We start from the raw sequence: 26,423 nt of genomic DNA on the forward strand, positions 1-26,423 counted from the left end.
TCTCCGATCATCGGCAGATCCCGTCTCCGATCATCGGCAGATCCCGTCTCCGATCATCGGCAGATCCCGTCTCCGATCATCGGCAGATCCCGTCTCCGATCATCGGCAGATCCCGTCTCCGATCATCGGCAGATCCCGTCTCCGATCATCGGCAGATCCCGTCTCCGATCATCGGCAGATCCCGTCTCCGATCATCGGCAGATCCCGTCTCCGATCATCGGCAGATCCCGTCTCCGATCATCGGCAGATCCCGTCTCCGATCATCGGCAGATCCCGTCCGCGATCATCTGTTCTGCAACCAGGTTCCGGCGTGGCTAGAGGCAAGCAGGTTAGAGGCCGCGCTGTACCCCACGTTGCTGCAAAGCCGTCCACGCTGCAAAAGTCATCAGGAGCGCAGGATTTTCTTTTAGATGAAGGCTACAGGCGCACCCCACATTCCGCCACACTTTCCTCCGTAAAAGCAGGTCACTACTCTTATTTAGCACACAAAAAGGCAATTATAAGCTACACCATGGGAGGAGGTGCAAGTTCATGTCGCCATTTTCGCCGGCGTCCAAACCATGCCCCCACTACGGTAGTAAATTTAAAATACAATGTAAGGAATAAGAGGAGTGGGGGCCCAGGGAGTAGTGGAATTAGAAAAAAAAACTAAGCCTTGGTAATCAGTTTACAAAGGCATGTAAATATGCAAATGGTCTTGAAAAACTCGGGTGTGCCGGAGATGAGACTCCAGACTCTGCCCAGCTGAGCCCCCAGTGGTGAATGTGTCTGCCTGTTTGATATCTGGGGAGGAGTGCACCTGGGACCTGAATAGGGCTGGGCTTTCCCCTCACAATGCTGGCTCCACTCCATGTGGTGTCTGATGTCCCTGATCCGTCCTGTGAATAGGCAGAGGGGCTAAGCAAAAACAAAGTGCTCAGGAACCAGTTGTATCTGGTTCGCCCCTTGCCTGCACCTTTAGACAAAGGAATTGTGCATATAAAAAGAGGCTGTGACCTCTTGTAAAATGTCCCCCCCCCCCCCCACCTCCGGAAGGACTTGTTGCTGGACTTTGGTGGCCTCCCCAGTCTGAGAACCGCGCATTTGCGCCGACTGGGGCAGTGATCGCGGCCCTGAAGGATTCCCCGGCGTGGGGATCCCCCTTGTGTGCTGACTAACGGCACGGCAGTCTACCCTGCTTATTTGCCGATATTTTAAGTCCCCTGGCAGGTGCCCACCCCGCCAGGGACCTTGCCGCTATTTCTCTTATTGCCCTAAATTGGATGCCTACCCCGTATTGCCGCCCCATCGAGAAAATCACCGCCGCCGACAAGGAGATCTCCTCAGGGGCGCAAGGCCCACCTCCCTACCGAGGGCTGCGCTGCCATTGGTGGCTCCCAGTAACCAGAAGCCAGGCAAGCAGTGGTGCAGTGCTGTGACGTGGGCAGGGCCTCGAGCGAGGCGGATGGGAGCCCACCCCGCGCTCCAGGACAAGAAGAAGCCCGTCCCCCAGCGAGGCTCTCCTGAGGAGAGAGCCCAGCCGCCGCCGCCCGGAGAAGCCCGGCAGAGAGGAGCCGACGCCGCGGTGAGCCGCCGCCTCCCCAAACAGCCGGTAAGTGCGGACGTCCCTGGGGTCGCTCCTCCGCTTTGGGCAGTGTTGCGGCAGAAGAGCCCACGGGGCTCAGGGGGCAATCTGGGATTGCGAGTCCCCCGAGAAGGGCTCCCCCAGCGAGGCCCCATTTGTGTGAGAGCCTGAAGGGCTCCGGCGGCATATTTGTTGACGAGCCCAGAGAGGCTCAAGGCGGCATTTTGTTTATTTAGAGCCCACTATGCTCCCGGGCATTGAAAGTGTTTTGAGTCCCCCGAGTGGGACTCCACCGATTGCATGGCCCATTGTGGAGAGCCCACGAGGGGCTCAAGGCGGCATATTTGTTTTACGAGCCCTGAGAGGCTCCAATGTCTTCGGGGGCATTCTTTTCCTTCGTGGTAGAGGGGCCCCGGAAGGCAGCAGGCCGCTCCCACCTTGCCCCACAATTTGTTCTCGAGCCAAGCAAGGCTCACGGGGCCACGAGTGTTCTGGTGGCCAGAGCCTGCGAGGCTCCACAGTGTTCGTCCCATCATCTCTACAGCTGCCCAGAACTTAAGTGGGCAGCTGCTCCGTTTAGGCCCCCTGACATTTGGGACACAGGGCGTCCTAGCCCCAGAGAGGTCAGTTGGCCTGGGGACAGTCACAGGTTGTGACTTATGTGATTTCTGCGCAATTGTTTTTCCTGCACCTCTGAATGTATGTTTATGCATCATGTGTTTTCCCCTACACCTCTAAATGAGGAGTTTCTTTTGTGGTGGCCTTGGGGTGTTGTTGCTGGGTGCGCGCGCAAACGCTTTACACCTTGCCTCCGAGATAAGCCTGACTTCTCGTGCCAAGCTACCAAGGGGGTGAGCAGGGGTTATCTTGGCGGGTGACTTCCTTGCCCTGACTTAGAATGGTGGTTTCTGCCTGGCTTTGGCGCAAGCCTTAGCCAACCAGAAATTCCCATTTCTAACAGCTATATGCAAATCAGTCTGACCCGGTGCCTAAAGGAGCCTCGCTTACCGCCGATGTCTCCCCAGAAACTGCGGTCACACCCACAACCGATTCTACACAGAGGTTCCTCTGAACCTCTGCAAATTGGTACATTCCCCTACCGGCTCACCACCTCTGCAGTTCCAGCACCTTCTAAATTTTCAACCCGGTCCTAAAGATGATCCTAAGTAACTGGATTGAAACGTCGTCGACATGTCAGCGCAACTGATGGCACATTCCTTTTGTGATTCAACAGAAAGCGTTATCAATTTTTCAAAAACATTACTAATCATTGTCTTGAACCACAATACTCACTCTATATATACTTGTTCACGTTTGCACCTTGCGCCGTTTCTCGCTGATAACACATTGTCACTTGCATCGCCACTTTTTGTGTCACGTACACAATTGAGCACCAAGTCCAATTCGTGTTATTCACGCAGTTTCTTGCTTACAGTGCTGTCAGAACTGTGCCTCTTCTTATTCAAATTTGTGTTTATTATATGATGCCATGTGCACATTTAAAAAAAAACCACAGTCAGTCTCCTATTCTATTTGTTTCAAAGCGCTGTTCAGGGCTGGGTCTTTGTGCAAGAGAAGCTCATTCATTATCAACTGGCCAAACACTATTCATTATTCCTAAACTGGTTGTATCTTCTATATTAATTTATCAAGTCTCTGGTATTCTCCTCTTTTATCCATCCGAATTTGAGGATCATTTAGACTTTCAAAAGCCACCGAAACACTTGTAGGGGAGCACTCATTTACTCTAAGACAGCTTGACTATCATTCACATTCCTCTCTTTCTGTAGCTCAACAGAACTTTATCAATCAAAAGAACATTAAAAAAGATAGTCTGTTTGAGGAGTGGAGGTAAGAGAGAAAGGAAAATGTGAATTGCTTTAATTGTTTATTAGATAAAATGTTGCGGTATTGACAATTTGACCAAAGAGATGTAGAATCCAAAAATGATGGAACACCAATACCAAGGATCCAAAAGATGGTTCTTTTCTGTGAACATCTGAAAGCTGCACAAACCTCCTGTCTGCTCTGAAGTCAGTCGGTCATAAATATAAACAAATATGTTAGATCATTTTTGTCAGTTTCATTTTCAACCCAAAGTCACTGAATGCCAGCTTTCATCAGGCGAGTCAGCCTATAACAGCACAAGGTAAGCGTTTATTTATTTATTTATTTTTTATGAAAAATATGTTTACTTCAAACCAGAGATCATCAAAAATGCAAAACGTCCATTAAACTGAACATCCAGATACAGCTTGCGAAATGTAACAGTCATTACGTAAAAGTTTAGAACACTTGCCATGAGCCAAATTTAGAGAGCTATAAACAACTAATCATGAACTACAAACTTGTATCACATCTCTGACATGTGCCAAAAACGCCCGTGGCACCAGTAATGAGGCATAGCCAGGATATTGTTAGGCTATGGGCTCGTCTATGAGCTGCACCATGCATCTAGTTCCTAATCTCATCTCCAGGTGGCACGAGCGCTGAGCTCTGGCATGCATACTTCTGGGCCCTGCATCCACCTAGATGCTGCTCCTGTCGTGCTCTCACAACTGGGCTCTTGTGCAGATGGTACGTGCCCAGAATTAATCCGCAGTACCAGCCCGTGAGCACAAATCCAGAGACATGTCTTAAGATGGGGGAAGATGGCTAGTCTTGGGCAACTCTTGGAAGGATCTGGGTTGAGGAAGGACATGTGATATGTGATGCAACAACATGTTTTACAGACACCGGTCTATCTATGCAACAAAGTGATAAATAGAATGGTTGGATTCATCTCAGCTACTGCTGGCTGCCTGCTCAGGCCCCATTCCAGGCCCCCCTCTTGCTGTCCACTGTTCAATCCAGGTAGAGACCAGCCTCAGGCAAACCAGCCTTGGTGCTGCCCCAGATGGATCAGGCCAGGTCCCCTCTAGATGGGAAGAGTGGAACGGCGGGCAAAATAAACTGGACTGAAATGCGGCATGATTAACTACCAGAGGCTGAGATCAATGCAAGAATTCCACCCATCGCTTTTTTGTATTTCCAAACACAGTTTTTCTTACTGTTGCGGCTCCTAAACAGGGAAAGAGATCCATAATTCCTAATTTATACTGTCTCTCATTCGAGGTTTTAAGAAAATTGCATACTAGTCCATTAAATGTCAAGAAAACCCTTTCACTCACTAAGCAACGGCAGAGCAATCGTCTGTAGGGTTATTTCATACATAATCCATCATGCTCATCTTCGTTACTGGTGGGAACTCTTTTCCTTGGTTCTCTCCAGTTAAGGGCCCTAATTATTCTGGGACTCTATTTTCCAGCTCCTTGAAGTGCTCGTGGAGCTTTCCCGCCAACCGCATTTCCCAGTACAAGATGTCTTCTATATCCCACTTCAACCTTAACTGAGCAGATGAGGGATTTTGAACTGTGCCAAGCCAGCCAATCAGAAGAGACTTGTCTAGGGATGAAATGTTAACATATATTGTTTTGGTATTGAGTGACCATTCAGACCCATCTTTGATAAGCAGAGTGCAAATCCCAATGCTGTGAGCAGTGGGGACTTATCCATCTGTTTTTCTAGTTTCCTCTGGAGGGTTGAGCTTAACAGTTCAAAATACATTACTGCTATTCAAGAAACAACTTTCATTCAGCCTATTCCATTCTTCGTCCTTATCTGCCAACATCTATTTGCACATCCTCGTCCCTGGTTCAGTGGCCTTGGAGCTATTGTTCACCAACACGTGTCATGAAGTAAATATTCACCGGGTATAACTATAGAACTATAGGGAGAGTAACTATCTCACCAACAAAACCCTTATTGTCACACTTCAGCAAACCTACAACCAATAACGAACACTCAAAACCACCAAACAACATGTATCACAGACGATAGCAGTGTTTCTGCCCTTCCTCCACTGTGGAGCGTGGAGACACTTTGATGGAGGATAGTTCTTGGGACGGGAATAAAACTTCAATGGGCCCATCCAAAGGCCACCTCAGGATATGAAGCTGGTTTGCATCATCCATATTTTCTTGGAGGAAGCTTGTGTCCATCTCTCCTCAGGCATCGGGTAGAAACTGGTCCATTGCCTAAGGATGTGTGAGTGAAGCAGAGAGGGTCCGGAGACTGGAGACCACCCTACAAGGGAGCGGAAGAACCTGGGCACAAGGTTCTTCCTCACTCTGAATGGCTTGATGTAGACATGCTGACCCCACCAGGATTCCTTCCATCCCAAGAAGAGATGCCCTGAAGCATGAGCATCTTCCAAGAAAGCTTCAAACGCGACTGCCTCCTGAGAATTCGAAGAGCAACCATGCTCCCCAGAAGGTGTCGCCCAACAGGTCCTGATGCTCCTCTGCATGCTCCAGGGGCTGGTCCTCTTCAGGAAGAGCTGGCACTGGTAAGCTCTGGAACTGTCCATCAGCTGGCAGCGACGAGCTCCAAGAGGCAGCTGGCCTCGCTGTAGTCCTTCCGCTCGATGTAGAACTGCACACACGCTCGGAGGATATCAGTGTTCTCCAAGAGGAGGTTGCGCTGCTTGCACCTAAGTACACCCTCCACCAGAGCTGCTGAGGGTTCGGTCGAGGGTCACTGCTGAATGGTCCGGCCAGTTCCCCATGTACTGCCCATATGGGCTCAAATTCCTGCCGCCCGTTCTGCGGCACCATGGAGCGTTCCGTGCAGATGTCAGCCATGAGGTCCTTCTGGCAAAACATGATGGCGGAATGCTGTGTTACAAGCTACCTTTCCAGAGTCTGATGTCTGGAGGCGATGGTGAAAGCTGGGGAAGTGGAAGCGCCGAAGCTGCACTACGGGAACAAGGTTTTATAGACTTTGATGATCTGGTAAAATCTGCTGCCAGCCTCTCCCCAAGGTAAGCGTTTAAAAAAAAAAAAAAGTGAAAGGTGGCACAGGTAGTGGGAGTGATGGAACACAATCTCCAGCACCTACACTGCCAAGATGTGTTGTCTGGCTCTATACTTACCTTTGTAGAGGGCATTTCTCCGGCTACTATATCATTTCTGACACTGTATTAGTCTTTCTTGTCAAGGAGTAGGAAAGCCTGAGCTTATGGCTGTGCATGTCTCATTGATGTCAGACTGCCTCGGGCTCCCATCTCACTAGGAATGGTTTCTGTGTAGGATTATTTTACTTCTGTATTATCCTCGCATGCAAATAAAGCTTTTCGACTGTACATTGAGTACAATTAGTTGTCAGACACTACCCGGAATAGGACTGACGTCCACCTTCCATATCTGGTTTGGGTCCACTTAATCTGTGTCTGCATGCTCTGCCTTTCTTAATATGCTATCTCTCTGTCTTATCTCTTTGCAAGCCTGCTCTCAGTAGAACCAATGTGACATTTGGGTGTGAGGCAGTAAGCTGTACACCGTTCCCTTTCTAGATGCCTTCTGTGACATTCTTCTGTGTGCCCTATTCATACCACCATCTTCATCCAAGCCTCTCCCAGCTTGGCACAGTGTTGACAGATGGGTGCGAGCAAGGAGTAGCAGCAAACCAGCAATGCAATAATACTCCACTCAAAAAAGGGCATAGAGTATTTAGGACCCTACATCAATAATGATGAATGACATTGTCTGATGTAATGCAATGAAGCCCACTTCGTCAAGCCTAAAAGAACAACGTGGCTTTGTTGGAGCCATGTAGGGATGTGCAAAGATTCAGTGAAAAGGTTAGAATGAAATGAAAATAAAAAGATGCAAATTGCACTTGAAACCATTGCACTATCTACCAGTAATGGCAATTTGTAGAATGCTCTACTACCCAAAGGTGTCTAGGCACTAAGATTCTGGCATGAGAGAAAGGAGAAACCTAATGAAAAGACCTAGCAAGAGAGTAACATGAGAATGATTGTAATCTACCTTTCTAGCCATACCTATTTATTGAAGAGGCGAGTTTTTAAGGCCTTGCAGAGTGTCAAACGGCAGTTTTTTCTTTCAGATCCAAGAACATAGAATTCCATAGTTTGGCCGTTCTCTCAGCAAGCCTTTTACCACCCCAAGTGGCTTTCATGACGTTGGGAATAATCAGCTGGCCGGGGATGCAGACCTTAAAGATCTTGGCAGCACATACCACTGAAGGAATTGCCTCAAAGATTCAGGGCTGTTGTGGTGCAGAGCCTTGAAAGCAATGCAATGAGATTTGAACTCCACCCGCTTTTTGACCGGCTGCCAGTGGAGTGCAGGGAGAGTGTGGGAGACTGATTCATATGTAGGGATCTCAAGAAGTAACCTAGCTGCCGCATTTTGAACCTGTAGTTTATGTGGGGATTTCTTATGCATATTAAGGAGTAGTCCAGTAGTCAATTTTAGGGGGAACAAAATGCTGTAATCCCTTCTTTATGCAGGTCCATAGTACTGAAAGGAAAGATTTTTTTGAGAGTTGAAAACAAGAGGAGCTGGTAAAGTTTACATGTCCTTCAAATAAGTTTTTTGTTAAATTGAACTTCCAGATGTTTAACTTTGTTGATGGAAGTCTGAAGTTTTCCAAGTTCCTGAGGACACCAGCTTGGGGACCAGAACGAGGTTTTTCTACCGCATAACAGTACCTCAGTTTTGTCAGAGTTCAATTTCAGACAATTGTTAGTCCTCCATCTACCTATCTGTTGCATGTGGTCATGAAAACGGGAGGCAGTCCTCTCCAGGTTCCTTGTGAGCGACACGACAATTTGGGTGTCATCCGCATATGAAACTACTGTGAATCGATAGGTTTAAATCAAATTACCTAATGGGGTAACATACAAATTAAAAAGGGTAAGACTCTAGGCTGAGGGGCACCACACGGTAATAGAAAAGAAGAGGATCTGAGGCCATTTAGTTCGACAGATTTCTCTCTTTCCGAGAGAAAAGACTGAAATAGCTTAAGAGCCTTGTCTCTGATGCTTAAGGCAAAGAGCTGTTTGATCAGAAGACTGTGATTCACTGTATCAAACTTTGCCAAGAGGTCTACAGGATCAGATTCCTCCACCGTTTAGGGTTTTCATGATCTGTTCTGTGGCAGTAATCCATGCCAGCTCGGTACTGTGTTGGCTTCTAAAACCGAATTGTGAGGGGTCTAGCAGCTTGTATTTCTGAATAACATGTGAACTCCACGTTCATGGCTTTCTCAAGAATTTTTCTGGAAAAGGAAGATGAGATATGTATCTATAGTTACTAGGCATACTAGCATCTACATTAAGCTTTTATTTAGAAAATAGCCCAGGGAGAACATTCTGATAAAGATAGTTATGAGATGTCCAGGAACATCACCAGGTGCTAGGTGGAGAACTCTAAGGGGTGTGGGGGGTCAAGTGGTGAACCTGATTTAATTTGACTAAACCGTGCAATGGCCTGCTCCCCCTGAGAGAGGGGTAAACGACATTAGTAAGCCGTCCCTCTGTGGCAGGAGTTCCTGAACTGCTGTTGCTGAAATTATTCCAGGGCGGTTGTCTGTAAGACTCCCAGTATGACAAGTCCCATCACCTTGCTTGGTTTTGGACCGGTTAGTGTTGCCGGTGTCTGGTGAGGCCCTTTTTAAGCCAGATTCCACAGGAGTGAAGATAAATACCCCTAACATCCAAAGAACAGCACCCAGAATGCAGTATAAAACACACTCTCAGTAACTGTTCTCTAAAAGTATGGGGGAATAAACTAGGCAGTGTCCACCACTCTCCCCATACGTGAATGGATGCGCTGGTGGTAATGATCTGCCAGGAGCAACAGGTACGGTAAAGAAATAGTTGGTGTGGTAACAATCGTGCACAATAATCTCTAAAACACACTATACTCTTTTAAACATTGACATGTGTTCAGTTCTTATTTTCCACTTACCCCAAGGTAGTCCTTCAATGGTTTTAAAAGTTTGTAGCCACAGATGACGTCACTTTGGTTGAAGTCTTCAGTAGCGAGCACAATATAGGGGACTATCTCAGAGGGGGAACATCCACACCAGGGGAAAGTAAGTGGAGGGGACAATGGAGGTGAGAGGTCTAGCTAAAAAAGAAGAGTAGAAGCCAAACACCCCAATAAAGCAAATACTCAAATAGGGGGGTCTGTACGTATCGGATGGCCACTGGAGAGACACAGAACCTCCTAAAAGGGGAAAGGAATGGAATTGAGGTGTTCCGACCGGCTCCCAGAGAAACTCTGAGGGCGGAGCAGACACACACTCAAGAGGTGTGCCGTCCGACTCTGGGAGGTGGGACAGAGCGGATCAGCAACACACTCAATACGGGCAAGAAGGAGTTCCGTCCGGCTCTGGTGGTTACTGGGCGGAACAGAGACACACTCGTGGAGAGGGGTAGCCGAGCTTTGTTCGAGAACGGAAAGAAAAGTTCGGGTAAATAAATAGAAGCATCAAGCGGGATACAAAGGAAGGAAAGGCGTAGAAGCCTACAAACCAAGATTCCTTCTGAGTAGGGAATGCGAGGAAAGGCTCCGAACCGGTAACTAACTCCACATGGGAACAACCAGGAAGCAAGGTGGGGGCGTGGTCACGAAAGAATCAGTAAGCCAAGCAACGGTTTGTGTTGGGAGGCGTCACTTTACGTGATTTAGGGGACGTCACAAAATTACACATGGCAAAGGGGAGCCCAGCCCTGAACACACGTCAATATCTTCCCTGATATCGACTATCCCCAACAGCCGGCACTCTGACTCATTGCAATATATTAAAGAAATCTTTTTTTCTTTTTTTTTTTTTTTATGGCTAGTGTATCACTAAAAGGTTGGTCAGCCATAACGTTTTGGACTTCTGGGAGCTTGATGAGTTTACCACTGTGGCAAATAAGTCTTTAGAGATTTAATGGCAGATTTAATTTTGTTGATAAAATAACTAGTTGTAGCTTTGAGAAATATGTTTTTGTATGTCTGATTCCATTTAATGAAACATCTTGTACTCTAACCTATAATTAGCCCTCCGTTTCCTTTCAAGTCTCCAACAAAGTTGTTTGTATGTATTGGCATTTATATTGGGTTCTCCTTTCCTCATCAAACCAAGGCTTCGATGGGGAAATTCTGTTATGGTTATGAGGTTTTGGGGGAACTAGTACATTAGTACTCTAATCTGGATCAAAAGAAAAAGCCTAAAATTAAACTGGCCAATCTGCTATGTATTCTGTTTCGAAATCTCTCGCTAGACCCACCACCCTCTCCACTGCCTCCGTTTAAAGAGTTCCCCTTTTCTCCCTTCCCTTGAGCAACCTTCTCTCCAAACAATGAAGACCCTGGACCAGGATCTCCGCACACCCACCCAAAATGTATGCTCTTGCCACTGGAGCTTTCTTCCAGCTATAACAACCAAGAAGAAGCCTCCCTTACCTTTCCACAGTGCTCTTTGCAGCAGCATTGGGCACCTTAATACGTTTTGTTGGAGGTGGGGAACCCACGTCCCTCCAAATTTCATAATTAAAGAATGCTGATGTCCACTCTGTTTCTGAGCTGCCATGATTTCCCAAGAGAATGTGTGCTTGGGAAGATGGCCACCATACACCTTTTCAGTGTGTCACTTTTAGTTGACCCTGCTACCTCGCTGTTGGTAATTAGGGCTCCCAGTTTTCCGTTTTTCCTGATTTTTACAGATAAATACAGACAGAAAACAATGTGTTTCCAATCTATATTTACTTTTAAAATGGGTAAAATACGGAAAATTGTGCTTCCTGTTAGTGACTCTTCATGCTGTCCGTCATGAATTCCAAGCCAACAGCTGAGCAGATAGACAGCATGGGAAGTTAAACAGGTTCAGATTTCCCTGATTACAGGCATATGTTAACGTATATGAATATAATAATGCTGATATTTACATGTAGGTGTAATGTTTCGCTATATTTGGCTGCTTAATTGCTAAAACGCTGAAAGTAGCAAGATAGGAGTGCGTGTTTATTAGTTAAATAAATGTGAAAATATTCAATTTTACGACTCCATTTATTCTCAATAAACAAAATAAATATGGATAAATACCAATAAGCTGGTCAAAAAATAAATTCGGATAAATACAGACGGAAATGTTAAAAAACAATAAACATAAAACCGGGAGCCCTATTGGTATTACATTGACTGTCTCTTTGCCTCCGTCCCCTAACTTAAGCTTGCACTTGTATTTTCTGCACCTGTTGCCATTTCCTCCTAGGGCCAGACTGGCTGTTTAGGACAGCAGGCGTTTCCCTGGAAGGCTGGAAGGGTGAGGGTCGGTTTTGCAACTGTGCAGGTTCGTTTTGCAGTAGTACTGCAATATCTGCCCTCAGTAACAAAAGCAGCAGTGCTTCACACTTGCACTGCCTCCTGCTCCCTCCTCCCCACCACCAACCTCCCGGGAGCTCGCCTGACTGAATTGCCAGGCCTGCTTTGAGTTCCCAGTCCGGCCTGTTTCCTCCATTGGCCATGTCTGTACCCAACTATGCTGTGTTCAGTCCATTATTCCCCTGTCTGCCACTGTTACTTTCTGCTTCTTCTTTTCTGTAGGAGTGATCATCCATTTACTGAACAGCTGTATCCCAAGAGAGCCTCCTTACCCACAACTGTGCTAATGACAACACTGAGGGCATAGCTGCATACAGCAGATATGGTGGTGTTGTGAATGTTAGACACCTGTAAACCTGCTCTGAGGCATTAGTCCCTAACCTGTGGTTTGGGGACCCTTGGTGGGTCTACGACACCTAATCATCGACTTCTTAACAAATGAAATGAAATTAACAGATGAATAAGGTGTATATAAATATGCAAAAAAAATTCTGTAAATGTGAAGGAATTTGAAATATAATGCTAAAAATAAAGTGGTTGTCCTCAGGTTGTTGTCTGGTAACAGTGCAAGTTCATCAAACAAAATATGATATGAAGATGGGTGATCTCAGTTAAATTTTGAAAATCTCCAACTAGACGATTAAAATTAAAAATAAAGTTTTATATATTTGTTTGTGAGTTATATAAAATAAATATTTGTGTATTTGTTTGATGAATTCTTATTTGAGTATGTTTGTGTATTGTTTTGTAGTTACTCATTAAAGTTGCTTAGGCCAAAGATTTTACAAAAAAAAAATTGCTTAGGCCAAAGTGCCCGAATTCCAATAATCACTCGGTGGGGGTCACCACATTCCAGTAAGGATTCAGTGGGGGTCCACAGAAGTCAGAAGATTTAGAACCAATGCTCTAGGGGACTGTTTGAAAAATGGTCTAGAATTCTAGTGAAATGTAAAAGCGTGATTGATTGAGTTATACTGCCTAGATACCTTACCATGAAAGATTACTCTTCAGAGCTTCCTAATGTTACCATATTTATCTTAAGGACTAAACTTGGGAGCGAGTCCTTTTCACTAAGGCAACATTCCCATTTCACTTCAAAATAAACAAAAAAGAAAACAGAAAACCTGCTGAGGTTTTTTCTCCCGGTTTCATTATTTTTTTCTGTCCTTTTGAGTCCTTTTAACTTGCAAATGGTTCTGATTTATAAATGTGTATATAGATTTTATAGTTTTTTTCTCTTTCTAATTTCTGAATTCTTTGTTCCCTGATGTCCAGCTGATTACATCTTAGCATTACCTCTGTGCCGTGCCCTTTGAGCTTTTTAGGTCTCGCCTACTCAGCGCGCATGCACTGCATAGGAGAAGATCTTTTGAAATAGATTTGCTTTTTAGGCCAAAAACATGCACGCATTGCATTGCTTTCAATGGCAACGCGTGCAAGTTTGGCAATTACCATGCGGGAGCGAGCTTTGGCGACCTCTGTTTGTAATTAACTTTCAAACAGATGGTGCCCCTGCTCGCACCCGCAAGGGATACGCTGTGTGTGCTCTCGTCCCCACTCACCCCACTCCTCCCAATTGTTTTTTTTTTAATATCAGCGGGGCACGCCTTATGTTTCCCTGCTTCCAACACTGAGAAGAAGCAGCATGCTACCCGAGGGAGCATTGTGTATATACATAAAACTTTTTCTTTTTTTCGAACACGCCACACCTCTCTTTATCTTTAACATGGCTGGGCCCGTGCCTTTCTTTTGTTGTGCACTCAGCGCCCAAACATTTTTATCTATTTATTTAAATTACCTGCAGACCTCTGCAAATTATTTTCTTTTGCTTGAAGAGACAGGACTAGACTCCACTGCATCATCTGATTTCTAGAAGGTGCCATCACTGCACACTAGAGCTATTTCTGGCCATGACAGCAGCGCGATTTGAAACGAAAAGAAGACCTACACCTCCAAGCTTTCGGTTCAACAACAAGCCAGTCTAAAGGAAAGAGGGAACACACATACGTATGTTCCTTAAAACTTGCTGACCTCTTTACTTTAGCGTTGCTGCCATATTGGATGAGCAAATGCTGAAGGAGAACTACTATAGTCAGATTATTTCTTTTATCTCGAATTCCCTTATTTATCAAAAAGTTCTGAAAAAATGATTTACTTTCTGCGGTATCATATTCGTTCTCTAAAGCATATTGCAGTTTATAAAATGCCATTGCAAATATTAAACCTACAATATATTTTAACATTAAAATACATTTAGAAATAAATTATTGTATGTCTGTTATTTGTCTATAAAATGGCTTCTACATTTAAATAAATAAACACTTTGTAAGGGGGACTTGTGTTTGAAAGTTTTTAGTAGATGCCCTGTTTCGTTCGAAAAAAGGACACACAACTCTATCGCACTTGTTCTGCTTGAAGATTCAGCGTGTGAGTGTACTGCTCTTTTCTCCCATCTCTATGGTTCTGTTACATCACTCAGAGGGGCTGTGTTTTTGCAGAGTCCCAGTTTTGGCACAAACGTGCCGCTGGTCTGGTGGGAGGGCATATTCGGGCCTCTGCTGTTCATCTAGAAATGTTCTCATCCCTTTAGCCATGTTGTCCACCTCCATGATAAATACTTCACCCACCAAAGGCCAACCAGAGTAAGCAAGGATTCTGTAGATATCGGAAGGAGACAGTGCGCTCAATCCCCATAACACCAATATTCGAACTTTACAGCCTCTGCAGAAGAGTCAGGCTTCACTCTGTATCCTTAATTTAATTCTATTCCTTTAATTTGGTGCTTTAGGTTGAAGTTTAGGTAGCTGTTTGGTGGTTACTTAGTGTATTGTGAAACTGTTTAACATATACTGATGGGTCACTGATTATTGGTAGCAAGCCAATAGGTCTCGCTTTTGGGACCTTATAAGTATTTAGTTAAGCAGCAAAATATCCTTGGATCAACCGTTGCATAGCTAAACACTTATAAGGTCCCAAAGGAGAGACCGATTAGCTATGCCAATGCTTGTTTTTAATATACTTGGGTCTGATCGTATGCAATATTTAGGTGGAGGTCAGCAGATATGTTAATTTGTTGAGCCTCATCTTCATGAACTTTTTGTGTTTTTGTTTTCAGGAGCTGAAGCTACCCACCTACCATGCACATTCACCACAGATTGGCATGCGGCGATACTTTGCTGACCTCTTGGCTATTCTCTGCAACCGCTACCAGCTCTGCCCCACTGCGCGGCACCTCGCCGTCTACTTGCTGGACCTTTTCATGGATCACTACGATGTGGCAATCAAGCAGCTCTATGTCATTGCTCTCTCCTGTTTGCTCCTTGCAAGTAAGTGTCTTGCTGTCTACACAGAATTATCTACTTAAGATGGCTTTTGAATAGTTGTCTAGAATAATTGCTCTATCATGTTATAATTTGGTTGCGTTAGAAGCACTTTATGCGTACGACGTGGACACAGCATCGGTTTCCCACCACAGTGAGCCTAGCCTGCACTGAGAGGCACAAGGATGCCATTGCAAGATGTAATGTCTAGTATTATAAATAATGGCATAGGTATTGACCTTAGGCACGTGTTGAGTGCACAGTTCGATTGGATCACTTACTTGAACTGGAAAATGGACATGCTTGTATTCATGTACTGCACAAATGACACTTAAGCTTGCACAAGGAAAGAGGTTATGTCTTTTGTGTGCTCTGGCAAAGGTGGACGTAATCATCTACGCACAGTGGCATTGGGGTGCTCTCCTGTTCGTGCCCTGTAAAAGTACAGCAAAAAACAAGGTGATGGCTGGAATGCTTGAATTAATATCAGCCACTGGCAAACACTCAGGCTGCATCCCTATCCATAGCTTGTCACCCACCATGCCACTGCAGTTTGGACCCCAGGCCTGACTCTGCTCAAATGGGAACAGTCCAGCCTGAACTGCCAAGCCAGGTCCTTCCTGAACCGGAATACAAGCCTACTAGGAACGGTTTCGCCCTATTTTGGGATCTTCAGGCAGGTATCGCTTGATTACAGCAGCACAGTGTGCACGAAAACCACGTCTGGGCATGCAACAACAAGAAGGTGATGGATGGAGTGCTTGAATTAATCTTAGCAGCCACTGGTAATCACTCAGCAATTCAAACAATCCATCCATCGTCTTGTTGTTGCAGTTAAGGCCCTAAGTGTGACCTGTATGGCCAAACGTGAGTTTCATGCACACTGTCGCTGGGACCACACTGTACCTGGATGATGAGCACACAACTAGGGTGAACCTGGTCCTGGGTAGCTTGTTTGGTTGGTTCTTGGAGGACCTGGCTTGGCAGTTCGAGCTGGACTGTTACTGTTGGAACATGGTCAAAACTGATTTGCATATTACTGGATCCATGCGGTGGCAATGGTATGCAAAATAATGATGGATTGGGATGCGGCCCAACGTGATTACCAGTAGCTAAGAATAATTCAAGCATTCCATCCGTCACTGTTTTGGTATACTTACTGTGTCACCCTGGGAAAGTGGGCATTCTCTTCGATTACTGGGAAAGGGGTTTCTCATGCATGTAAAAGGGACATTTCCCTACTAACATTGTCACTGTACTCCTGTGGTACTCAAAGTACAGCCCGGCAGACCTTCCTAGGTAGGTTGCCGACCTGTTTCACCGAACCGCATTTGTAGCAGCCGGCCTCTCAAAACAACAAGAGGGCCGCTGGAGCATGCGCGATAACAACTTCCCTATGCATGCTCCAGCGGCCCTCTTGTGTTTCTCGTGAGCCTTGGTGGTGATGCACGCCTGGCACTGGCGGGAAGCAAAGGCCCCTTTAAAGTCAGCTGTTGCACATTCACGGATTGATTTAAAGGGGCCTGTAGTGGTCACTTTAAGTTGCTCGCGCTATTCACGCGACGCTTCGCGTGGATTATTTATCTTTCAACAGGGCCTCCCCTTCCGAAAGCTTTCTGCTGCCTTTGCCGATGACGTCGCCAACCACAGCCTGCTCATTTCAACGCCGTATGCAGCCTTTTGCGGACTGCTGCAGGGGGGCCCCCGTGGATTGGGCTAGCCTGTGCCCCTCCTCACCCCCTCACCAGTACAAGATTGCGAGGAAGGAATTCCTATTACTCTTACGCATTAAAATATCAATTTTCAGTTCAAAGGTCTTTTTGAATAAAAGTGCCCATGGCTCTAAGGTTTGGTTTGCATCTAGTTGCTTTTGACTTCAAAAGGTTTTCTACTTTAATGTGCTTTCAGGAATCAGACCCTCTCTTCCGGAAGCCATGCTTTAACAACCTTGCAGTTAGCAAAACACTCCGATTGGTGTAGGGAAAGTACAACACTGTCCTTCTTAACCTTTTGCAGATCATTCCATGCATAAAATCCTGCTACATGCTGCTGTATCAAGTCGGGTCTAGCAAACCTTATCAATTCACACAACTTTTAGTCGACACATCACTGATCACCGCCATCCGACCGTACACATAAAAGGAGTAGCACGTTACTTAACCAGTCATAAAGAGCTTGGTGCTCAGTCCAGAGCAGGGGAAAATGCTTCAGAAATTTCTCACTTCAATATGCTTTCCATTTGAAGGTGCTTTGAACTCTGTGTCAATGTAGGCTTTTATCATGTCATATTATCAATGACATTCTTTCAAGATGGTTGCAGAATGTCTAGGTTTACCTGGGCTACCATTGACATTGTTTTAACCGTAATAAACACTCTCATTCATATTTCAATAATATACTCTGATCCTCATGGGAGAGCCTGTAATGGATACGATAAATACTCTTATTCCAAGTTTATCTATGGAAAATTAGGAGTAACATGAGTGTTTGATGCTTTCCATACTACTGCATGTATTGGAATGTAATGCATATTTTGGTGGTGTTTACCCAGATTTCCAATCCTTGTGCAAACCAGATTTTGGCTAAGATTTAGAGTTAAACTCCCTCTTGTGGTGATTGCCTCTGTTTCAGGACTACCTTGGACTTAATTATGAGTGAGGCTGGTGGGGTATTTACTGCACCTGGTAAATATCAACACTTGGGACGAGGGCTGCACCAGGGCCGGCTCTACAGCGGAATGACCCGGACAGCGCCCTGGGCAGAAAGAAAATGTGGGGTTTGTTGTGCGGTCAGGGGGTCCTTACGGTGTGATGGTAAGAGGTGTGTGGGGTGACGATGGGGGTTGATGGGGTGATAACATTTACGCTGAGGAACATTAAGGGCTGATTACAAAGTCTTTAATGTGAACCGATTGAGACAAAGTGGGATAAAGGAGCTGCTGTTTGTATGACATTGTCAGTCAGCTCCCGGCAGCACCCCTCGGAATATTGGTGCCCTGGGACTGGAACCAGCACGCCCATACCCAGGGCCAGCCCTGTGGGGCACTTATCAGATGTGTGACATGCTGCATATTCTACGTATGCCCAAGAAAATGGTGAATTGTCCTAAGAAATTTTAAGTTCTGTACTGCATGTATCAGAAGTTATCAGGTTTTACTTTCACCTGAAGGGAAGCGTCTAGCAGATGGGAACTATGAGAGCCTGCCCAGCCCTCCACCTCTCCTGACCCCCAAATATTTCTAATCCTTTGCCGGACCCTAGTGGCACTCCTGCCTAACCCCCCTTTTCACCTCCCTCTCAGCCACTTAAAGTACACTTAGTGGTCCCTTACCATAGTTACTGCAAGCACACCCAATGGACCCCTTGCATATTCTCCACTGGCTGCCAAGCACAGTGCAAGACCCCTCCGCCCTTCCATATATTACCTGCCAAAGCTCACACAATGCCCCCCTTAGTCCTCCATATAAACTGAAACACATCCAATGATCATCGCCATTTCTTCTCTCAATTTATGAAGCAAACTCAGTGGCTTCCATTGCCTCCTAGCCTAAATCCAGAAAGAACATGTGATGCCCTCCTTTGCTGTCCCCACAGTTGCTCAAAGCACATCCTATATCCCTCTCTGCTTCTTCTGTTGGCTGCCCAAAATACAATCTATGGTCCTCTCTGCCTCCTTACCCTGCTCACCAAAACCCCACACAATTGCTTCTTCACCCATTTGCTTGAGGCATACATATATTTAACTCCCTCCTCCTTTGAATGTCAGTAGTAACTTTGCCTGCAGTATTCCAGCCATGCACTGGAGGGGAGATGCAGCCCCTGGCAGTGGGAGTTAAGTGTAAAAAAAAAATGAAATGCCTCAAATACTCGGTGTTTGTATGTGAGCAAGTGTGTACGTATACACAAGAGCTCTGTGCCCATTGCCCACCATGGTGCAATAAATAATTCTGAATCCATTTAATTCAAAGTAGGCGCAGAGAAGAGAGGAATCAATGCAAGTGAATACATGCAACATTACGCTACAGTGCAGATTTAGCCAACCCTCTAGCTTTATAGTTGCATCTGCTTATAAAATGCAGCACTGTCAAGTAGTTTTGAAAAGGTGGTGATTTTTCTCGATCAGTAGCCCTGCCCCCACTGACCCTGCCCTACCGAACCCCGCCCGCACCTGCCGGCCCATCGATGCAGCCCTCGGCAATAAACCAGACTTAACTTTTGGCCCCCGCCCTGAGATAAAGTTTGAGTACCCGCGCTCTACTCCACGCACTAAAAAAAAAGGGCATTCTCATGTATGCTCTTTAAAAGGGGACACCTTTTTATATGTCCTGGAGAAAGGTGGCGCTCATACGTGTCGTGGAAAAGGTGTACTCTGGGCACAACTCAGTCCTATAAAAAAGTGGGGGGAACTGACAATATGCAAATGACCGCATGACGTCACGTACTGAAGGTGTCCCGGTGTCTGAAAATTACACCAAAACATGTTCAGCATATTTATGTGGAGCCCAGCTTCTTGGCAAGGGGGACGGCGTCCACCCTGTGAAAAGAGTGGGGGGACGCCGTGTACCTGCGTGTACCCCCGACTCGAGCCCTGGGTCTACTCATACATGCACTGGAAAAGTGGGATCTGTCATACACCCTGGAAAAAGGGGTGCCTTAGGGGAGCTGGTCTTAGCTTGTTTCCGTGCGATCAACTCCTTCTGGCACGACTGTGTAGCTTTAGAAGGTTGAGTCTGGATGCTGTGTGAACGTGAAGGGGCATGATGGGGTCTGTGTGCAGGGTGAAGCCTGGCAGTTGGTTGGAGTTGGAGCGCCAGTAGTGGGCTCGTCTACTTCCGGCTGAGGCCTATGATTTCCGGCCTGCTGACTCGGTGTCCTTGCCCGAGTAGCCGAGGCACACCAAGGTTGTTTCCCAAATCAGTTTCCAAGCCTTCTGCACACAGTCAAGCCCCCCACCCCCTTCCCAGTTGCTGCTAGGCCCCTAAAGGTTTCCTGCCGTTGATGATGCGGGCGCCCCCTTGCCTCCCTTCTGGTCCCGAGATCAGCTTCTGCTGTCTCCCGAGGTCGCGGGGTCAGTCGGTCGCTGCAGGACAGGAGCTGGGCACTTTGCTTCCCGTGAACCCTGTCCTGGCTGCCTTCATTAGCTCGGAGCCCTGCGTCGGGAGCGGTAGCTTCGGCTCTTGGTGCTCGGGGGAGAGCCTGGCACCGGAGAGCCCATTGTTTCTGAAGCGCTGCCTTTAGGGGCCTCTGCCATATGTTACAGGGCGGCAGAGGGCAGGCGGGAGACCTTCAGCAATCCTCTGCTCTCCCCAGCTGAGAACCAAGAGCACACCATCTGATGTTCATGTAGAAAGGAATATCGCATATCGGTCTCAATATTTGAGTTCATAAGTTTAGCGCTACATGCACATGCTGCTCTAAAATGCTTGAATGCAAGGCGCAAAGGACATAAACTATAGCAGGGAAACCACAGAACAGTGCTCAACAAAGAGATTCAATTACACGAGTGCCTGGAAAGGCGCGTTTTGGGAGTTTATTTAAAATTCGCTGTATTCGAACGTTTTGAATTTCGATGACCAGTTTATGCACAAAAAACGGGCAGATGAGCTCGGGAACACTTACCAACCACCACATCCGCACAGCGGATCCTAAAGCCAAACCTATGTACTATTAATAGGCCTTTCTTAAGCCGGTGAGGCCATTGTTGCACACCTGTACTTCTCACATATGGCTTGAGAAGGGAATCTTCTGGTCATTAGAGAGCCAGTAAAGGTGTTTTAAGCTTGCATCATATTATTTTTATTGCTGCGTCTTAACGTCTTAAACCGCTCTCAAAAGCCGCTGCTGAGAGGGGTCCCTATCTGTCTCTCCATTTTTGCCCTCACTCTCGGGGTGGAAAAAAATCTCAACTCTAAGGCATTACCACCCTTCACACCTTTTGATGTAACTTTAGAGTCTCGCTATAGTTCTTTCACAGTCTCAACATTTCAGAACTGAAGCATTGTTAATATTCCATACAACGAAGCATTAGTTGTTGCTTATCTTATATAAATAGCAAGCATTGAACAAGCCACTATTCCTGGCTTTTTGTAGGTGTGATGTTACCTGTTGTGTTATATATCTGGATGCAATAACAGAAATAGCAGAATACTAGTCGGGTAGCACACTATGCTGAGCACAGGTTTTTAGCTCCGGTGTTTTTAGCCATGCCCTTAAATACATTGACCACACCCCTTTGAGAGACCACCCAGTTTTTTCATCCTACTTGAACCCCCGGTTAGGGCGAAGACACGGCTTTAAGTGGGCCGGGTCTCACTGGTGCTGAGCACCGGCAGTTTTTTTTAAAGGGGGCTTCGAAAAGGGTCTCTATCGGGCTCTGCTTTGATCCCTGGCACAGGCGGTCGGACTGCAGTGACAGCAGGCACACATGTGCACCTGCTCACACAGCTCACTTCAACACAAGTGGAGAAGTTACAGCACGGCATGACATCATGCAATGTGAGCGTTGTAGGGGGGAGGGAAATCCCTTGAAGAGTCATTTTCTCTCTGGATTTCCCTTCTCTTTTTGAAACTCAGGAGCAGCAACACTCTCGTGATGTCACCAGGGCTTTAAGTGGAAGCTTTTTCAATATTATATACAAGCCATAGTTGCTGCTTATTTATCTTATGGAACTAACAACAATTGACAACGCCAATAGTCCTGACTTGTTCTAGGTATTATATTGTGTCATATATCTGGATGCAATGAGGGGAAACAGCAAAATATGAGTCAGGCGGCACACTATGCTAATCACATTTTTAGCTTGTGTTTTAAGCCACACTTTTAATTACATTGACTACGCCCCTTTGAGGCCCTCTGCCCGCACCCCCCGTTTTTCATCCCACCTAAAGCCCTGGCTGGAGGTTTCATCACCCTTGTGAACAGTGCTTAATTTGTGCCGGTGCTATCCGGTGCTCAGCACCGGCACTTAAATATCAGGGCCGGGTCTATGAACCTTGACTGCTGACTGTAAAAAATAAATATAACTTTCTTCATTGAACGTGCAGCCACAGCCCACCCTAGCCCCCGCAGCGTGTGTTCATATCTCGCCGCCGGCCGTCGACTCAGTCACTCTCATCATAAATCATGTGTGTCACCGTCACGGCGTTTGGGACCGGGTAACCGTTTAGTGTTGCAACTTGCAAGTTGGTCAGCCGCTGCCGCAAATGTGACACTCTTCTTTATCATAGGTGCTGGTGACGTGACAGTGCAGGTAGCGTAGCAGCCCAGGCAGGCACCCTCAGATGCCCCTGCCCAGGCCAACTCCAGTCCAAAGCGAATATTTAATAAATAATATATAATATGCGACTGTGTCTGTGTTAGAAAACTGAAGTAGTCAGTTTAACTTTCGTTTCATGATTTTTTCATCTTCGTGGCGCCTGGCGGCCGGCCGGCTGCGGAGTTGTTTTAGTTTCTGTTTGACACAGGGTGGGAGGGCCAGGGGCCTCGGAACGGAAGTTACCAGGTGGGGCCGGGCTGGAGGTTCTGATGGGGGTAGGGGCTGTGCGTGAGCGCGGTAGCGCACGCAGATTTTTTTCATTTTGGCTTAGGCTGCCACCAGTTACCAGCCACAGGCTAGCCCCATCATAACCACCGTGCAGTTACAGCGGCAGGCGGCAGCTCCCACTCCCCATGCCAAGAGCAGTACTGGCCAAGACTAGAGTCATCCTAGATTTGCCCGGCACCAAAGACGACGAGGAAGAAGCCGAAGGGCAGAGCTGACCCTGGGCTGTGCAGTGCAGGTGACGTCCGTGACGGTCTGGTGGTGGGCACTGCAGCCAGCCATGGGTCGGGTGTCTCTACTGGGCTGGGCCGCTGGCGCTGGCACTGCAGACTGAGGCCTGCTGCTAGATATCAAGCAGGCAGCACGCAGCAAAGTACAGTTGAGCTGAGCAGTGCCAGTGCGGTGTGCAGCTAGCTAGCCAGCCCAGGCTAGCAGTGTGTGTGTCTGACACTCCTGGCCTCAGCCTGCCGACCGGCCCCACCACGAATAACGGTAAGAACTGAAAATACAATACATTAAGTTAAGCAGAGTAGCACTAAACACTTACAGTTTTAAGTTAAGCTTAGGTGACCCGATCAGCTCCCACACTTTGTTTTCCTTTCATTCCGGTGGACGAGGGGGGAGGTGGGAGGAGGTGCGAGTCTGTGACGGTGCCAATGAACCTATGGATTTCTAAAAGGTATTTTTACAGGCAGAAATGAATCTATCGGCCTTTGGCATTTGAGTTGTGCCAAAGGACTGGCAATTGCTAAAGGTCAGTTCTAATTGGGCCTGAATCCTTCGAGCCAGCCTATTGTTACTCCATTCGGTTTTCAGGATGGCCAACATACTGACTATTGATCTCAAATGATAATCATTAAATTGAAATTGTTCCGATAAAGTATTTTGGCATTCAGTGTCACTGCTCGACTTGGCGTGCTGTGATTGCAATAACGCAGTAATTGTTTTCAAACGGTAGTTTTTACTTTGCATTGTTTATTAGGCCTCTAGTCCGTGTTATCAATATAACCATCCAGATAAAAACACCTAAAATTGTCTAGGAATATAGAAAAGACTGGTTAATACAAGCAAATGCTTCTGATGTAACCTGCAGATGACTTTGCCTTTTTTCCTGAAATGACAGTTCTAAAAGTGTACTGCACAGAGTGTTCCTTTTTAGTGCAATTATTATGTGAGCCCTGACCTCAGTGACTGTCCGCGCGCCGCTTTCAATTGGCCCATTCTCTGATATCGTGACATTGCGTCTTGGCTCGATTCTGACCCCTGATTGCACGCCAACCTGGAGAGCTCCGGGTAATATGCGTGACTCCTGGTCACATATATCATTTAAGGATGAAGGGCCCGGCCGGCCGGGGTTTAGTTAAAGGCCCCAGTCCTCCTCCAGCAGGAGGAGTGTTGGTTCATTCGGGGGGACGCAGGTCACGCCTAGGGGCTGTGAAGGAGCCGGTGTGAGAGTGCTGGCTGAGCCCGGCTTAGAATGAAAACTGTGCACTAGGGGTCCCCAACTGCAGGATTCGCTGAGTGAGCGAGAGAGGTAGCAAGGGGAGGCACCTGCTCACACAAGGCTCAGGAAGGCATGCGAAGGGTCAGCATATAAACAGATTTCTTAGAACGCTGGTTACTTTCCTGTCGTTTTTACACTGCCTGCCTATATCCTCGCGCTTCAGGAGCAAACAGAAGTATGTTGACGCACGGACTAAGGATGAGAAAAGGAGTCAACCCTGCGATGACACTGGAGATCAGAGGGGGTATGATTTTACTTTCGCTAACACTGGCATGTTTCTTTACTCAACTTCCATTGCTTCTGGGCCCCTCTACCTACAATTGTCTAGTCTTAGTGCTAATGTAGCCTCTGCCCGGCCCCTGCCCTGGGCCTGAAGTATCCCCCAGGCTCCCACTCCCCGAAACAGTTTATTGCTTCGAAATGGCTAAATCCCTGCAGTTTAACCTTCCCAAATTAAAATACAAGTGATTGTGTTCTAAAATTGTGCAGCGGTGCATCACAAGTTGCAACATGGATGTGTCCCCACCTGGGGTCAGGCCAGGGAAGCCACATTTTAGTTGTTTTCTGATAGAGTAAGCGGAAATTTGAAACTTTGGAAACCTCGCGTTCTAATGGCAGATTTAGCACAGAGCACATGATCTGGGGCCACTCTACCTTATTTTAAATATCCGATTCCTTGGTGGCAATCAGAATTTCTATTTAAATGATTTATCACTTCAAGAAGTTATTGGTAATCCATATATGGGATCTGGTCAGGAAATATATATTTTTGGCCTTTAGTTACCCTCCCTCACTCTCTCTCTGTGCCTCACTGTATGACTCTCTCCAGTCTCTGCATGTTTCTCTCCCTATTTCTCTATACTTCCCTCTATTCGCCACCGGATTTCTCTCACCTTCCTCTCTCATTCTTATTCATTGACTCTCTTTTCTTTACCTCTCTCGCTGTATATATTCATTTTTTTGTAGTTTTTTATACCGTGGACCGGTCCCCCAAAGTAACATAATATGAACATCTATAAAAGGTTCTCTTTCTTCTATTGTCCCTCTGCTTTACATTCTTCTTACACTGGTGACCCTCTCATACTCCATACATGTGCTGTGATTGTGCACTGTCTTCTCCGATCCCATCCACGGTAGCTAGCATTTCCTTAAATCTTTATTAGCTTGAATGGTTGGTTCTGGAAATTGTAGTGTCTCAAGGCAGACTCTCTTTCGTCTCATGAAAACATGTTGAACTAAAAATTGCTTGCACACTTAAGTAGAGTTGGTGTTTATTCCTAACTCTTGTCCAGTAAGGCTGCCACAGCTCTCGATCTGAGTAACCAGCAGTTTCTTGCCCACCCAAGACAAAATTGGTTCCTCACTATGTCTGGCCCGCAAAGGGGTTAATTTTCCGTGCTTCTTTCCTCAACTCAGTGCTGACAGGGACTCTGACTGAATGATGGTAGTAGTTTACTTGAAGGGGATGGCTGGATAATTATTACAATTCAGGGCCTCTGAGTTTTTACTAGCCTTCTGTGTACCATTTCAATATTTGCAGTTTGCGTGTGAAGTATAAAAATAAATAAAACTCATTGCTCCCTTCGTGAATGGCATATTCTGTTTATCTGTGATGTTATGTGGAGAAATTATATGTTAGTCTGTAAAAAGAACAGAAAAATTAGCAGGGCTTGTGATTAGGTCATAATTATTGAGAGTGCATTCCTCTGCTCTGCCTATAAGTGCAGATTTATCCTCAGCCAGTAGTGACTTTACATTGAAGCTTCTTTTTGCTGTTTGGGATCTGGCATTAGTGTATGGTTTCAACAATCTTTAGCACACTGCCATATGCAATGTCTAGGTGCATTCCGTTCACTTGTGGTTGAGAAAGCAGCCAGTATGTTAAGTGAGACTGCAGTTAGCGCTGGCGCCTTTATGCACCACTTCCAATATACCTGGAAGTGCAGCCATAGTGAGTTCTTAAACTCCCCTCTTTAATTTCAAACAGTGCAGCTACTCTTTCTAGTGCGTACAATTACTGCTATATCTACTGTATGGCAATGTTTGGCTTATCTGTTAACCCTATGAGCACTGGCACATTCTGGGTATATATGAATATTCAAAATAAATAAGTACTGGTGAGTGAGGACTAAACCTAGTTGGGAAGTTGGTGCATGTGACCTTGATGGAAAGGTAGATTACATATGCTTTCCCAGTGCTTAATTTGTACTGGCTGTTGCAGGTGGGGCCCACCAGCACTTATTTTGGGGACCGCTACATATTTTTCTTAATC

At 46.3% G+C, this 26,423-nt stretch overlaps 1 protein-coding gene across 1 annotated transcript in view; it reads left to right on the forward strand.

Moving 5' to 3' along the window:
- Nucleotides 1-26,423, forward strand: part of CCNJL (cyclin J like) — a 127,719-nt gene that overhangs the window by 52,293 nt on the left and 49,003 nt on the right. Inside the window, exon 3 of the mRNA XM_086931205.1 lies at nucleotides 14,903-15,113. Coding sequence (XP_086787331.1) covers nucleotides 14,903-15,113 — 211 coding nt within the window. The remainder of the gene's footprint in view (nucleotides 1-14,902; nucleotides 15,114-26,423) is intronic.

Source organism: Lissotriton vulgaris, chromosome 7, assembly GCF_964263255.1.
Source record: "Lissotriton vulgaris chromosome 7, aLisVul1.2, whole genome shotgun sequence".
Taxonomy (NCBI): Eukaryota; Metazoa; Chordata; class Amphibia; order Caudata; family Salamandridae; genus Lissotriton; species Lissotriton vulgaris.